This window comes from Panthera onca, chromosome F1 (assembly GCF_046562875.1).
Source record: "Panthera onca isolate mPanOnc1 chromosome F1, mPanOnc1 haplotype 2, whole genome shotgun sequence".
Classification (NCBI taxonomy): Eukaryota; Metazoa; Chordata; class Mammalia; order Carnivora; family Felidae; genus Panthera; species Panthera onca.
In genome coordinates, this window is record NC_138355.1 from 23,326,877 (window position 1) to 23,342,956 (window position 16,080).

At 37.2% G+C, this 16,080-nt stretch overlaps 1 protein-coding gene across 4 annotated transcripts in view; it reads left to right on the plus strand.

Moving 5' to 3' along the window:
• Positions 1-16,080, plus strand: part of RALGPS2 (Ral GEF with PH domain and SH3 binding motif 2) — a 169,679-nt gene that overhangs the window by 142,095 nt on the left and 11,504 nt on the right. For 3 of the 4 annotated variants that reach the window (XM_078440636.2, XM_078440635.2, XM_078440637.2), the window contains 5 exons: positions 103-180; positions 1,963-2,068; positions 5,157-5,249; positions 12,583-12,688; positions 14,864-14,955. In XM_078440636.2, the coding sequence (XP_078296762.1) occupies positions 103-180; positions 1,963-2,068; positions 5,157-5,249; positions 12,583-12,688; positions 14,864-14,955 (475 nt within the window). The remainder of the gene's footprint in view (positions 1-102; positions 181-1,962; positions 2,069-5,156; positions 5,250-12,582; positions 12,689-14,863; positions 14,956-16,080) is intronic. The other variant, XM_078440638.2, reaches the window with a different exon arrangement.

Below are 16,080 nucleotides of genomic sequence, written 5' to 3' on the forward strand. Positions count from 1 at the left end.
TAGAAAGCTATATTACAGGAAGAAATTATATTGTTCTAGGTATCAATGATTGTGTGAATAAAAGCATATGTAATATATACAATTTATAATGGAATCCAACAGGAACAGATTATACCATTCTCTCGGCCCGGTGACACGAGTGGCACGAAATGGCTATCGAAGCCACATGAAGGCCAGCAGGTACAATCCCCCTGCATCCAGGGGTCACAGAACTCCCCTCTGGTGGTGGTGATTGGCTTAATGGGTGTAATCTCACAATATCTCTGTTCTTTCTCAGCTAATTGGTTTATCAACTAAAAAAATACCCAAGAAAACTTTCTTTCCGAGATTTAATCTAGAGAGAAATTTGGACTTCTCTTTCCGATCCACTGAGCTAGTTGCAAAATAATTCCAAGTTGGTAGCCTTGTAACCATACAGGTCTTTCTAATGCTGCTAGTTATTGGATGAGCAATATAAAAATCCACTTATTATTCAAAGGCTACTTACTGTCATAGCATTTACTTTGCTAATAAGTCTCCATTCATTTTATCTTTGTTAAGAATTTTTTAGATAAACTGCAGGTCCAGAATTTAGACAAGTCTATTTCAGTAAATATTTGTTCGTTTTGACTTCCGTTTGTTCAGTGGTTTATGTAGTTTTACCAGGTCTCTTTCTGCACCATATTAGCTGCGGAAAGAAATGAGAATGTTAGATTGATTGGGGGCTGGAGGCTAATGGTAACGGGTAATCAGCCACCTCATACTACAACAGAATAGCCAACTTCAAAAGTGAACTTTATATCAATTTGGTGTCTAATCTCTCTGTGTATACCTCCCTGAATATAAACAGCTCTTACATGAAATTTCTAGTGGTCTCTAGGTTTTTAAGTCACTTTGAAGACACCTAAATAATCATAAAGGGATAAACTGGCAAACTGCACAGTTTTTGTCTGTGTTGTAGGAATTCTGCAGATCATGTCAGATCACCAGAGAATGACAGATTAAGTTATTCTTGTTTTAAATATAGGACCTTAAGTCCGTTGGGGAAAGATATTTAAATGTTTGATTATTTTGTGATGGTTTTCTTAAGATATATGAAAAGGAAATCTTGAGTTTTGTAGTTATTCCTTCCTTAGAGAGCTGTTAGGCTATAAGGCTATAACCAAACACTTACACATTGACAGCATTTAAATGTCATTAAAATTTATCATAGTATGCCAGTTTTTTAAATATGTTGTTATTGCCTGTATTACTTCTCTCATCTACTTTAGAATTAATTTAAGCATGGGTTTTCTTTTCCCTTTCCTCCTTTTTTTTGAGTTTCTGCTATTTTTATTTAGAGTTTTGTATGCTTAAATACTTTTAACAAAAAGAATCCTCATCTTTCCTACCAAGACTTAAAATTTCTAATGGGAAAAAAGTTTACAGCAGTGATGCAATGTAGCACGTAAGAAGAAAAAAGTCTTGGGGGTGCCTGTGTGGCTCTGACTCGTGGTTTCTGTTCAGGTCATGATCTCAAAGTTCATGAGTTCAAGCCCTGTATCGGGCTTTGCACTGACAGTGCAGATCCTGCTTGGGATTCTCTCTCCCTCTGCCCCTCCTCTGCTCGCTCGCTCTCGCTCTCGCTCTCTCTCTCTCTCTCAAAATAAATAAACATTATAAAAAAAGAAGAAAAAGTCTTAAATCCATAATTTAATCTTCACTAAAGTGAATTGCTCTATTCTTTCTAAATTATGCTTGTTCAAATATGTCATAAAGTGTGTTTTTAACCATCTGCTGACTTTAATAACTTCCTGATTAAACTTTTGTGACAGTTTATAAATTTCATATCAGTAAACCTTTATAATTGTCAGTGTCTTCTTGTTCTGAATACAGTAACAAAGTTTTACCATTAAGAGCAGTTACATTTCATTTAAGTACCTGTTTCGTAACTACTGTACCCAAAAGCTCTTACATGTTCTTTTCTTCATTCCATTGTTACAGTTCTGCAGAATCAGAAGATTTGGCAGTACATTTATATCCAGGAGCTGTTACTATTCAAGGTGTTCTCAGAAGAAAAACTTTGTTAAAAGAAGGCAAAAAGCCCACAGTAAGATCTTATCTTATATTTTAACACACCTCTAAAAATATGCAAATGTTTTTAGGGCCCAAATGTATAGGGCCCTAAAAAATATGAAGACAATTGAAATAAAACCAAATACATGGTTCAACTGAAACAATTTGAAATACACATTTGCCTCACTGTGTTTCTTAATTTAGACTTCAGTTAAATCATTCATTTAGGGTGTTTACATCAAGGAGCTCCTGTTCCCTCAGTCCCCTAATGTAGTTCTTACACAAAACCATTTCACAGAGAAACTTGAAAGTATATGCTGTTATGAAGTATTTTAGTAATAAGTTTAGGAAAAGAACAGAGAGTAACAACCCTAAAAAATGGAATTCAACTAATTTTGTTTTGTCAGTCCTAACTTGTTTATTTAAATCTTCTGTAATGCAGTTTTGTTTTCCTTCATGAAATGAAACCCAGGTATTAAATGTCCTTCAAACCATAGTTATATTTTTTAAAAAAATGATAACAGTGGCACAAAGCCTTTGTACGTAACCTAGAAGCTTCTTCTTCCCCAACAGCAGCAAGTAGTTGGACTACTAAAGAAAGAGAATTTTTTTTTTCTCAAATAATGGTATAATTTATCTAGTTTGGAATTAAAACTTCAACGTGTATCCAGACGTAACACTTTTGAAGCTATAAAGGCTTCTTAAAACATAAAAATGATTTGCATCTAAGCAATCTGATTTTGCTGCCTGTGTTACAGTAAACCTCAGGCACATATAGTTAGGAAGCTACACTAGGCCAGCTCACAAACTAGGAGTAGTGTGTCGGGTGAGACGTTACTACACAATTGTGCACCAGATGCTGGAAATAGATCAGCAAACAAGATGAGGCCAAGTGCCTGCCTTGTGGGGATGACATTCCAATGAGGACAAATAGAAAGTAAGCCCTTGAAATAAGGTGATGGGATGGCAGATGAGAGGGTGAGGAGAGGTATCGGCGCAGCGAGGCTTCCACGCTGTCATGGGAATGAAGAAGGCGGGTTAGCCGTGTGAGGATCTCCAGCTCAGGAGGCAAGAAGACCCATGTGGCTGAGGCACGGAAGGTGGAGGAGGCGAAGTCAGAACAGTTAGCGTTGCTTGATGGATGTGTTTGATGCGGTGTGTGAGAGAACGTGGAAGTGAAGGTGGCGTCTGGGTTTGGGGCTGAGCTCGATGAATGTTGAGGACGTTTATTGAAATGGGGAAAGTTTTTTCCAAGAGGGGCTGGTCAGTCTTGGCTGAGTTCACTTTATGCATTTAAGTGGAGATGTCAGTTTGGCTGTAAAGAATACAGTTCAAAAGTTCAGCAGAGAGGTGGTGGCCAGAGATAGAGATTTGGGACTTGTTAGCATACAGATGGTATTTGAAGTATGAGACCGGATGAGACAGATTATCTATGAAGAAAACAGGGCAGGGATAGAACTCTGTAGCATGTAAAGGTCTGCTGTAAGAAAAGCAGAGAGAACGAAGGAACTGTTAATCAGAGAAGCATAGCAGTTAAAAGTATTTCAAGAAAGGAGTGGCCAGCTGTGTCGGATGTTGCTAAGAGGTTGTGACAAGAACAGAGGCTTTGGGGGCGCCTTGGTGGTTCGGTCAGTTAAGCATCTGACTCTTGGTTTCGGCTCAGGTCACGATCTCACGGCTTTGTGTGTTCGAGCCCCACATAGGGCTCTGTGCTGGCGGCGCAGAGCCTCCTTGGGATTCTCTGTCCCTCTCTTGCTGCCCCTCCCCCACTTATGCTGTCTCTGTCTCTCTCAAAATAAATAAATAAACTTAAAAATCTTAAAAAGAAGAAAAAAAGAACAGAAGCTTTGATAAAATGTCAGCGATCAGTAACCTTGACCGCAGCAGCCTAACTGAAAGTAAGTTGAAGAGAAAATGGGCAAGATCGAAGTGGAGTCAGGAATTAAAGACACCTTGCAAGAAGTTACAGGAGCAGAGAAATTGGCTGCTATCTGGTGGGGCAGGGAGTGGGGCAGTGGAGGGATTTTCAAAGATGAGAATGCTGTTAAGCCTCATTTGTATAATGATGGTAGAGGGGGAGAAATCAAAAAACAGTGGAGGGGGAGTAAATTACAAAAGCAGGTTTCTTGAGGAAGTGAGAGTAGGAAGCTAGGGTGTGAAAAGAGAGTGGAGTTTCTCCTTTGATAGAAGCAGCATTAACTATTCTGTTGTAGCGAGAAGAAAGGCTAAGTATGTGGGTCTACAAACAGGTGGTTAGATGGCATTGGCCTGGGAAGATGAGGTAGTCCTCACTAGACTTCAGCTCTTTTCCTCCGAGAAGTGTGCGATGCTGTCATGAGAGGGTGGAGTACTACAGTTTTTAAGAGAAGGAATGAAATCGTTGTCTCCAGAGAGAGAATATAATGACTTGATGGGGTAAAAGTGAAGTGCTATTGATTTCTATTTGAGATTGCTGGTTATAATTTTATCAGTTGGCACAATTATGTGATTTCTCCAGCAATATTCGGTTATTGTAATGTGCCAAGTAATCAGATGGTTAGATTTAAATAGGGCTAGGGCTATATCGGGACAGAGGGATGGTGAGATGCCAGTGTTTGGAAGGGAACGGATATAGTGCTAGACCGTGTGGTCCTGGCTAAATATGGAGAGGGGGGAAAGGAGGATACGGGATGGGGAGGCAGTGGCAAGGCTAGATAATGAGCCTGGGTGGCTCAGTTATAAGCATCCGACTTCGGCTCAGGTCATGATATGACGGTTCATGAGTTCAAGCCCTCATCAGGCTCACTGCTGTCAGGCTGTCAGCCTGGGGCCCGCTTCGGATCTCTGTTCCTCTCTGCCCTTCCCCACTTGCATTCTCTCTCTGTCTCTCTCTCTCTCTCTCTCTCTCTCTGTCTCTCTCTCTCTCTCTCTCACTTACTCAATAAGTAAATAAATAAGAAAGTAGCAGTAGAGTGTGTTCCATGAAAGTGACGGGAATGTTGGAGATAACGATTTGAGAAGTGATTCGACTCTAGGATTAGGCTAAGGTGGCTGGAGTGCAGTGGAGCTCTTGGTCATCAGCACTAAGAAAGTGAAGAAACTGAGAAACTGGTGGTAGTGTATTCATGTGTTTGTCTTTCCAGGTAGCATCATGGACAAAGTATTGGGCAGCTTTGTGTGGGACACAGCTTTTTTACTATGCTGCCAAATCTCTAAAAGCTACAGAAAGAAAACATGTAAGTATTCCTCCTCTAAACTGTTAGCAGAGTTGTGCCTCCTCTCCATGGTTGTAAAGAAAGTAGTCCTAATGGAATGCGGCAAGTTGGTTTTTTTCCACATTCTAATCCAGAAGTTCTTCCATCTATTTCTTGTGTGAGTGGTGTGGTAGAATGGTTTTACTTAGGGACACCATTCCAAAGAAAGTCTTGGAATAACTTCCATATTTAGAAGTTTCTTTTTTTGAGTGCAATTTTTCCATTGAAAGATCAAAAGTGCACATTACCAATACCTATCTTGAATCAAAACCTTCCCACGCCTGGGTTTCTTGTTCAGAAAATAGTTGACAGTTATTGCTTTGGAGGCTCAGTTCATAACACGTAAAATGTGAAAAATTGAGACCATCATCTAATGTTCTTTCCACCTCGATTTCTAATGGAGTGATTTTTCCCAACAGTAAAGAGGAACAATGGTTACTATGCTCACTGAAGTCCACTTTCTTGTGCTGCATGTTACTTAGAAGCCTCTCAGTGCTCTTTTTTCAAAATGTAAAGTCGTGCTGTAAATCTTTTCTGCATGCTGTTTTGTTTTTATATGCTAGTGATACAGTCTTTGTAAGGAAGAAATTTTCCATGTTGCATTAATAAAATCCCCTTGAGAAGAATTTTATTTCTAAGTCATGTATTTTGTGGGAAAATTAAGTGGTTTACCATACTGAGGAAAGGTAAGCTACTAAAAAAAAAAAAAAAAATCAAGTCCTTTTACTACATATAAATTACCCAATGACATTGCGTAATTCAGAGAAGCTCTTCTTTATTCTTACGGTTTCGGTTTTTTGCAATTAAACCAGAGGTGTAGAAGAGTACATTTTTTGGTGTAAATGAATGTTGTGAGTGCATCATCACCTCCTTTCCTGTCAGCCAGACCTACACCTGTCAGTGCCCTGCTCTGCCTTCGGGTTTAAGGATATATGTTTCCTTAAACAGTACATTGCTTCATTTTTTAACTATGCCTGAATGAAATCATGAATTCTGAAGTTCTGGCTTTTTTGCCCACTATTATCTTACAGTTATTTACATATAGTCCTCACATTGAAGTAAAGGACTATTTTTTGTATTTCTGGTCAAAGTGACTAATGCTCATTCACCCACCAGAGTTACACAGACTCGTTCCACCAGAACATTTTGCAGAGTAATTGCTTCTAATTAATACCGCTGTCCTCAAAGGGAGGAAAAAAGGTTGCTGTAGCTAAATGAAGTCCTTTATCTTCAGATATAGTTAACTCTTCACATAGCCACTGTGAGATGCTTGCCTCAGTTTCACTTAGTTGATGATTATAAAGTAGCTGTCCAAAATTAAATGGGTTTTTTTTCTCTAACTTTAATTAGAAAGAAGCCTAATAAAATTAGCATAGTGGCCTGTAAGGAAATCAAATTGAGTGCCTAGGAAAAGGACTATATTTCTAATCTCTTGATTAAAGCTATTAAGCTTAAAAAAGGAATTATAAGAACAACATAGAGGATATAGAGACAGGGTCATGTTTATTTTAGAGTATGAATTTTAGAAGAGATGTGGCACAGGACTAAAAGCAATGAAGGAAAAACTTTGTAAAATCATTTTCAAACAAAATTAAAATATGAATTGGAAGAAAATATTGGCTATATATAAGCAATAGATAAAGGATTAAAATCTGTTCTATAAGCACAGCACCACCTATGTAGTATTCTTGCCAAAAACGTAACCTGAATCTAATCATGAAGAAACAATCAAATCCAGATTGTGAGACATTTTACAAGACAACTGGCTTGGTAGTTGGAGAATTTGGTAGATGGAGGGGGGCGGGGGGACAAGAGGACTGTTACAGGTTAAAAGAGACTGAAGAGTCTGAGAGATAAATGCAGTTGTGTATTTTTGTTGGATCCTGGAAGTGATTTTTTTTTTTTTGAACTACAAAGATCTTAATTGGGACAATTGAAGAAATTTAAATATGAACTTTAAAAACGACGTGTCTGTTAAATTTCTTAGATACTTACGTTGTGGTTATATGGAAATACATTCGTAGAGTATACATGCTGAAATATTTAGGACTCAATATGATGTCTGTAGGTCAAAGAGATCAAGCAAATGCACAAAATGTAGATATGTGGGTAACCACTGACATTCTTTCAACTTCTCTGTAGTTTCAGCCTTTCAAAATTAAAAGCTAGAGGGGAAAAAAATCACTAATGAAAATAACGCCTGTTCATATGTCTATAAATGCTGAAGGAAGAAATCTGGAAGCCTACAAACCTATATTTTATTACTCTCTATACATCTTTTTTCCTATGAGGAACAGTATAAGCTTGGCAGGATAGAATAACTGGGGAGAGAGAAGAGGACTCGTATGTCTATATTTTTGGATGTTTTAAAATAACATTCACTGTAAAAATATTTTAATGGAAGTTTATTCATTGTAAGAAAAAGTTTTTGCAGGTATGTTTGAACCTATCTCTGTATGGTGCAGAAAGAGTAAATATTGTTCAGTTAGTTCATTTTTAAAAACCAAGACTGCACCTGAAAAGAAATCTGTAAAAAAACTTAAGACCTTCTACAACTTAGAATAAAACAGGAGGAAAGAAAAAGGGAAAGAAGAGATAAATAGAAGATGAAATATAAGTGGCTAATAAACATGAAAGGATGATCGACCTCATTAGCTATCAAAAATGTAGATTAAAAAGATGCCCTTTTTTACTTTTAGGCAAAAAGTTTAAAGATTGATAATACAGCATTGGGCATGGTGTAGGGAAACACAGACTGTTATTTGCAGAAATTTAAATTGGTATTGTTTTTGTGGTGGGCAGTCCTAGTCAATGTTTAACTTAATGATAACCAGCGATTCCTTATCTGATAATCTGGCCTGTGGACATCCTTGAACAAGTGCACAAAGATACCTGTAGAAGCATATTCCTGTAGTGTTTATAATAGCAGAAATCTATAAACACTCAAAATACTTATCAATAAGGAATTACAAGTGAAAACCACAAGTCAGAGTATACATACGCCCCTGTTTGTACAGATGACCTTTGAACAGCTAGGTTAGGAGCAGCTACCCTGGCTCCCTCCCACTCCCGTGCAGTTGAAAATCCAGCTTCCCAAAAACTTAGCTACCAGTAGCCTACTGTTGATCAAAAGCTTTACCAATAACATGAAGAGTTTATTGACATATTTTGTATATTGTATGTGTTATATGATGTTTTCTTACAATAAAGGAAGCTGGGGGAAATGTTAATAAAACCATAAGAAAAAAATACACTTACTGTATTTATCCAAGAACTGCATATAAGTGGACCTGCGCAGTTCAAACCCGTGTTGCTCAAGGGTCAAGAGTCAACTGTATATGAAAACCAACAGTATCAAAAAAAGTCTTTGGTGGGGCACCTGGGTGGCTCAGTCGGTTAAGCATCTGACTTCAGCTTGGGTCGTGATCTTACCGTTGGTGAGTTCGAGTGCCACGTGGGGCTCTGTGCTGACAGCTCAGAGCCTGGAACCTGCTTCAGATTCTAGGTCACCCTCTCTCTTTGCTCCTCCCACACTCCCTTTCTCTCTCTCTCTCTCTCTCTCTCTCTCTCTCTCTCTCTCTGTCTCTTTCTCTCTCAAAAATAAATAAACATTAAAAAAATAATAATAAAAGTCTTTGGTGTAAATGCATAGACAAGGGTCCAGAGGGCTCCACCCTGAACAGTGATGAATTTTGGGGAGTGGGATGAGATTCAGCTGGTGGTCAAGGGGCATTTTTACTCCCTATGCTTTGGCCCTCTATACAAAGAGACTTACATTGCTTGAGTTACTTTTTTTTTTTTAAGGTTAGGAAAAGAACATTGGAAAATCATGCTGTTTGCTTTGACATAAATTATAAGCTGTCAAATCAGCAGTTCTGGAGTATTGCCCGTTTCATTTTTGATAGTATTAAAACTTTGTAATTAGCTTTCATTTTTGTAGTGCCCATGTCGTTACAAGTAATGTGCTGTGTTCATACTTTTTCCCATTACTTTAAAATTGTGAAACGTGAAAGGTGTGTGGTGTACATGTACACTTTAAGGAGTAATAAAATGAATGCCTTTATAACTCTACACCCAGCATAAGAAACAGTCTTAGTGAAACCATCTATATCTTCCCAGAGAGCATCTTCTTCCTTCCATCCAGCCTGTCACTATCCTGAATTTACATTCATTACTGCTTTTTTTTTTTTTTACTTTACAGATTTCCTTAACACATTATTTTTTAACTGTACCTGAATAGATTCACATATATAGGCTGAAGCACTACCTTTTTTGCTTAATACTATATTGTTGAGATTCATCACTGTTGATGCATATAACTGTCACTTTTTTCTTTCCACAATTGAATAGTCTTCCATTTTATGAATCTTACATAATGTATTCATCATTCTACTGTAGATAGATATTTGCATAGTTGCCAGTTTTTTGCTGTATCTAGCAGTGCCCCTGTGAATATTTTTGTGTGTATGTTCTCTAGGAATGCAGATGTTCAACTTTACAAGAAAATGCCAAATAGATTTACACACTCACCGGTAGCATAGTGAGGTTGAGCCTCCTCATTGTTAACACAATACTTGTCAGGCTTTTAAATTCTGGCTAATCTAGTAAATATGAAATGGCACATCATGATTTTAATTTATATACCCCTGATTGCTTAATGAGTTTCAAATTGTTTTCATGTTTATTGGTCATTCATGTGTCTTGTGCAGAATATCTGGGTAAATATTTTGCCTATTGGGTGATACGTTTTCTAACGAATTGGTGAAAGTTCTTTATATATTCTAGACACTGATCGATTAGTAGTCATGTGTTGCAAGTATCTTCTTCCAGTTTCTAATTTGACTTGTTTTTTCAAACTTTCTTTGGGACGACTTTTACTGAAGAGTTCTTAATTTTAAAGTGATAAAATTTATCTTTCCCTTTATGGCTAGTACTTTCTGAGTCATGTTTTCAAAATTCTTCTCTAACCTGAGATCATTAAGATATTCTGTATTTTCTACTAATGGATTTAGTTTTGCATTGCGCTTTAAAATCATTGATCTACCTGGAATCAGAGACGTGTGTGTGTGTGTGTGTGTGTGTGTGTGTGTGTGTGTGTGTGTAGGTGTAGGTGTGTGTACGCATGAGCGAGGGAGAGGGGGGCGAGAGAGGTGTGATAAGAAATAAGCATTCATCTTCATGTTTTTTCTGCATGGATAACCAATTTTCCTGGCATTTTTTATTGAACGATTCATTCTTCACCAGTCTGCAGAGCCCACTCTTGTCATATGAATTTGCATCTCTGTGCCCATCTCTATGCTCTCTTCAACTTTCATTGCCCTGTCCATCCCTGTCCCGGTAGCCCATGGTCTCAAATACTGTAGCTTTATGAGTCTCGATGTTTATCAGGGCAGGTCCTACCTAATTGTTCTCAGGAGTATATTGGCTATTTCTGCTCCTTTGCCCTTGCATATAAATTTTAGAATCAGCTTATCAAGTTCCATGTAAAACCCTATTGAAAAATTTTTTTAATGTTCTTTATTTATTTTTGAGAGAGAGAGAGACACACAGAGTGTGAGCGGGGGAAGGGCAGAGAGAGAGGGAGACGACACAGAATCTGAAGCAGGCTCCAGGCTCCCCAGCTGACAGCGCAGAGCCCGACACGGGGCTCAAACCCAGGAACCGTGAGATCATGACCTGAGCCGAAGTCGATGCTTAACCAGCGGAGCCACCCAGGCACCCCAAACCCTATTGAAATTTTTATTGAAATGACACTGAATCTATAGATCAATTTAGGGAGAATCAAATAGGGAGATCTATACAAATCACACCTTTTTCTTCATCTCATGGTATTTCTTCATTGATTTATGGCTTCTTGAATACCTTTGAACTGTTACACTTTCCCGTATGCCTTGTTACATGTATTGCTCTCTTATAAATGACTATTATATTTCTAGTGTATAGAATTACATTTGACTTTCATACTGATCTTTTCCAAGCATCCTTGCTAATCAAACTTATTAATTTGGTATGTTTGAGTGGATTTTCTGTGTCAATATTATCACCTGTGAGTAATGGCAGTTTTATTTCTTCCTTACTTTTACACCTTTTATTTCCTTTTTATTGTCATATTAAGCTAAGTCTTCAAATTCTGTGTTGAGTGGATGTAGCAATGGTGGGCATCCTTGTCTTGATACCGATTTTGAAATGTTTTTAGAATTTTACCCTTGAATGTGTGTATTACAGGGTTTTGATTTGGGAATTTTTTTTTTTCTTTCCTACTTTGTTTTGGTTTGGGTTTTATGTAGGTTTTGTTTGTTTGCTTGGTGGATACTCTTCATTGAATTAGAAACTGCTCTTCTATTCCTAGTCTATCACAGACTTGCATTATATTTTACCAGATGGTTTTATTTTGCATCAGCTGAGTTGAGAGTATTTTTTCTTTTTAATCTGTTAATATGGTGATTTGCTTTAATAATTTTTCTATAAATTAAAAAAAATTTTTTTCTAAAGTTGAACTAATCTTACTTTCTTGAAATAAATCCAACTTAGTTGCATTAGTTGATTTCTAACATTAAATCAACCTCACATTCCTCGGAGAAATCCAGTTTGTCATATATATCAGCTTTTTATACACCAGTACTTAATATTTTTTCATTTATGTTTATGAATGAGATTAACCTAATTTTCTGTTCCTTTATAACAGCCCCTTTTTCATTACATTTATTTCATGTTATGTATAACTTTAAAAACAAGAATAGAAAAGTAACAAACGTGCCAAGAATACCTTTTTTTTTGAGAAATACAAGTAAGAATATACTATTAAGAATTGTCTGATAGCATTGCTGACTTAGTAAATCATCAGGTTTAAGAGAACAACCCGTATTACATTGTACACGTTAAACTTCCACAGTGTTGTATGTTAATTACATCTCAGTAAAGCTGAGTGAGAAAAGATAACACCTTGATTAAAATGCAGGTATGTTTCCTATAAGCAAGGAGTGAGGGGCAACATAGTAAGGAACAGAAAAAAACAACATAGATGAATTTACCAAACCCAGCAAAAGATCATGCTTTTAGGTAATTGAGACTCAGACAGTTACACTTTGATAAAGAGTTGAAGCTATGAAGGATCTGGAAAGTAGGAGACTACCTAAAAGAGGGCATGCTTAAATGGAGTTTAGTTGTAAGTAAAAGGCTGTGAGCAGACTTGACCAACATGGAGTCACAAATCTCACCTCTCAGTGGGAGAAACTGAAAATATGCTCATTCTTAAGGTTTGTTTAGGATGAGCCATAAATTTTGTGTTTCTAGTAATTATCTTTTTATCTCTCAGTTCAAATCAACATCGAATAAGAACGTATCTGTGGTAGGATGGATGGTGATGATGGCTGATGACCCAGAACACCCAGATCTCTTCTTGCTGACTGACTCTGAGAAAGGTGAATCATTAGAATAACTAGGGTTTAAGGTACTGCGCATACATAACTTTCAGCTGGCCAAAACCTAGTTTAAGTGGAATACTTGACCAGGAACGTGTTTGTATAGTTTTATGTCTTGGAAATATTTCTGTCACATAATGTGTAGTAATGATGCCAATATTTTTAGATATCAGTATCTATTATAAGCATATTTTCTTTGCTACATGGTCATAAACTTGAAATTAAAAGCCCAAGTAATCCCTAGAGAGCTAAGAACCAGGGAGGGAGGGAGGGAGGGAAGGAGGGAGTTGGAGAATCTATAGGCCATGATTTGCCATATGTGCAGCACCCCTTTATTTGTACCCTGAAATTATTATTCTTAAGTTCTAAATGTGACAGAGGTTGTCCTCTAAATGATTTTTATTCCATTATTTTTAATTAAATTAATTGGTTGACTCCTATCACTTTCAAAATATGATTTATAATACTTTGCTTGCAATGTAGAGAGAGACTTAAAAATGAAATTATTGGCTGTTGACTATAGGAGTTTTTCAAGTGGATCTGAGAAGTTAGACAGTGGGCCGATTAGAATCCGATCCTACCTCCTGACCCTGTGTGCATCTCTAAGTGGAGACTGCAGGCAGCCATTAGAAACAGATCCTTACATGATTGCTGCTCTTCCTTCCTAACAACTGCCAGCTCTTGATGAGCACCTCAAAGGAAGCTAGACAGGAAATTCTTTCATATCTGCCCAGAATCTTACACTGCAGCAACTCACCACTGAAATTATACTTCTTGACTGTACAGTTATATTTTGATGTCTGTTTATTCAGAATGTATTTTACATCAACAGATACTCTGCTTTTAGGATATTATAGCATTTTAAGTGAAAAGTGAAGCAAATATGTTAGATACAGAAAAAAATCATAGTAGCAAAATGTCTCATTTGAGATTCAATAGATTGATTTATAGAGTAAGGACTCTCTACTCAGTATTCTAAATTCAAAGTCCCTGCCCTACTCCCCAAATCCCAAAGACATTATTCATAAAATTACATTTTAAGATCATTTTCATTGGGTTTACTTAACAAATTCTTTATTTTCTTTCAGTTCCCTTAGTGTAGCTTGATAGAACTATTTCCAAGTTGCCGAGGTTTTTGTGACATCTGAACTAATGGCCTTCTGTTAGGGAGGAGAAAGTAGGTAAACGGCAGCTGTGACCAGCTTAACTGTAGATGTGCCTTCTATTCAGATTGATCTAACGTCTGCATCTAAATTCAGCAAGTAAAACAGTATTATTGAACATTAAACATTTGGTGGAGAAAAACTGTTGTTTCTGAAAGTGAAAAAGTCCTTTGAGTGTTCAAGTCTCAAAGGAAAGCTCTATCATGACTAAGTAAAGGTCAGGCTCTTGGACCATCGAATGCAATTATAAAGGAAAGAGTAGAATTCAGTATGAATTGGGAAATAAAAAGAACTTAGGTCCATGAAAAAAACAGAATAAAGCTCAACTTAGGGCAGGCTTCAGTACATGAATCCTTTCTTTTTTCAGTTTATTACCTTAATATATACAATTATATAAGATATATTTATTATGTGTCAGTCTTGAATTAGCATAAGTTCTAAATACACACAAAATGGATGAATTTCTAATTTTCTAAAAGAGGAAAACATGGTTTTTCAGATTTTCCCAGCAAGCCCTCAGTAGACCTGGCAATCTGTAATAATTTTGGCAACTGTAACCAAAAACTAAGAGCATAGTTGATATTGATGTTAGGTAATTAATCCCTAATGACAGTAGATACTTGATGTTTAAGTGTCAAACATGTTAAAGTATTTTGCCTGTAAAAACTTAATATTAACATATTCTTCACTCTCCGCCACACACACAAATCTAGAGGAGCCAAACAATTCTTTTATTTAGGTACACTTTAAAGAGCATTTAAGGAGACAAAAGTACTTCTCTGCCGATTCATAAACAGCAAAATGGTGGCTTTTGGAATTAACGATAGCATGTGAATGTAGCACTGAGAACTCTTCTTTTTATTTATATCAGAAGATCAGGTGTTCGAGGCACAGAATTCTGAAACTGAGAATTCTAGTCATGTTTTAGTTTGCTCTCTGGTATCTGCCTGAATTATTATATGTCATAGTCCTTAAAATTTTGTTATTGTCCCCTTGTTTTTGGTAATTTTAGGAAATTCATACAAGTTTCAAGCTGGCAACAGAATGAACGCGATGCTGTGGTTTAAGCACTTGAGTGCAGCCTGCCAGAGCAACAGACAGCAGGTGAGCCGCTCGCCTCCATCCTCATGGTGGGCCCGAACATGGGCCTGTATTTAACCAGTTCCAAAGGGAAGTAAGGAGACCAGTTTTAGGAATGAAGAGGGAAAACAGTATTGTTTTTATTCTTTTTCTTGTTGTCAGTGGTCAGCAAGGTATGAAGTCCACATTTTAGTGAGGAGATAGTCAATAAAAAGTGAACAAAGAGGGGTGCCTGGGTGGCTCAGTTACGCGTCCGACTCTTGATTTCGGCTCAGGGCAGGATCTCCCAATTCGTGAGATCAAACCGAGGTTGGGCTCCGTGCTGACAATGCAGAGCCTGTTTGGGATTTTCGCTCTTCTTTCTGCCTTTTTCTCTCTCTTCTCTCTCTACTCTCTCTCAAAATAAATAAAAATTTTTAAATGTACCAAAAAATGAACAAATAAAATTTGAACTGCTGAAAACTGTATATAGAACTATACAAACTATATAAAAAATAGTTATGTGATATGGAAAGATGAGAGTAGACACCACTTTATTTTTTTTATTAACCCCTAAAATTATTCATTTGATTTTTTTTCCTTTAAATCCAAGTTAGTTAACATATAGTGTAATAATGACTCAGGAATAGAATTTAGTGACTCATCACTTACATATGACACCCAGTGCTCATCCCAACAAGTACCCTCCTTAATACCCATCACCCATGTAGCCCATCCCCCCACCCAACACCCTGCCAGCAAACCCCCTTTGTTCTCTGTATTTCAGAGTTTCTTATGGTTTGTCTCCCTCTCTGTTTTTGTCTTATTTTTGCTTCCCTTCCCCTATATTCACCTGTTTTGTTACTTAAATTCCACATATGAGTGAGATATGGTATCTTTCTCTAATTTCACTTAGCATAATACACTCTAGTTCCATCCACATAGTTGCAGATGGCAAGATTTCATTCTTACTGATCGCCGAGCAATATTCCATTATACACACACACACACACACACACACACACACACACACACACACACACATCACATCTTCTTTATCCATTCATCAGTCAGTGGACATTAGGCTCTTTCCATACTTTGGCTATTGTCAGTAGTGCTGCTATAAACATCGGGGTGCATGTGTCCCTTTGAATCAGCACTCCTGTATTC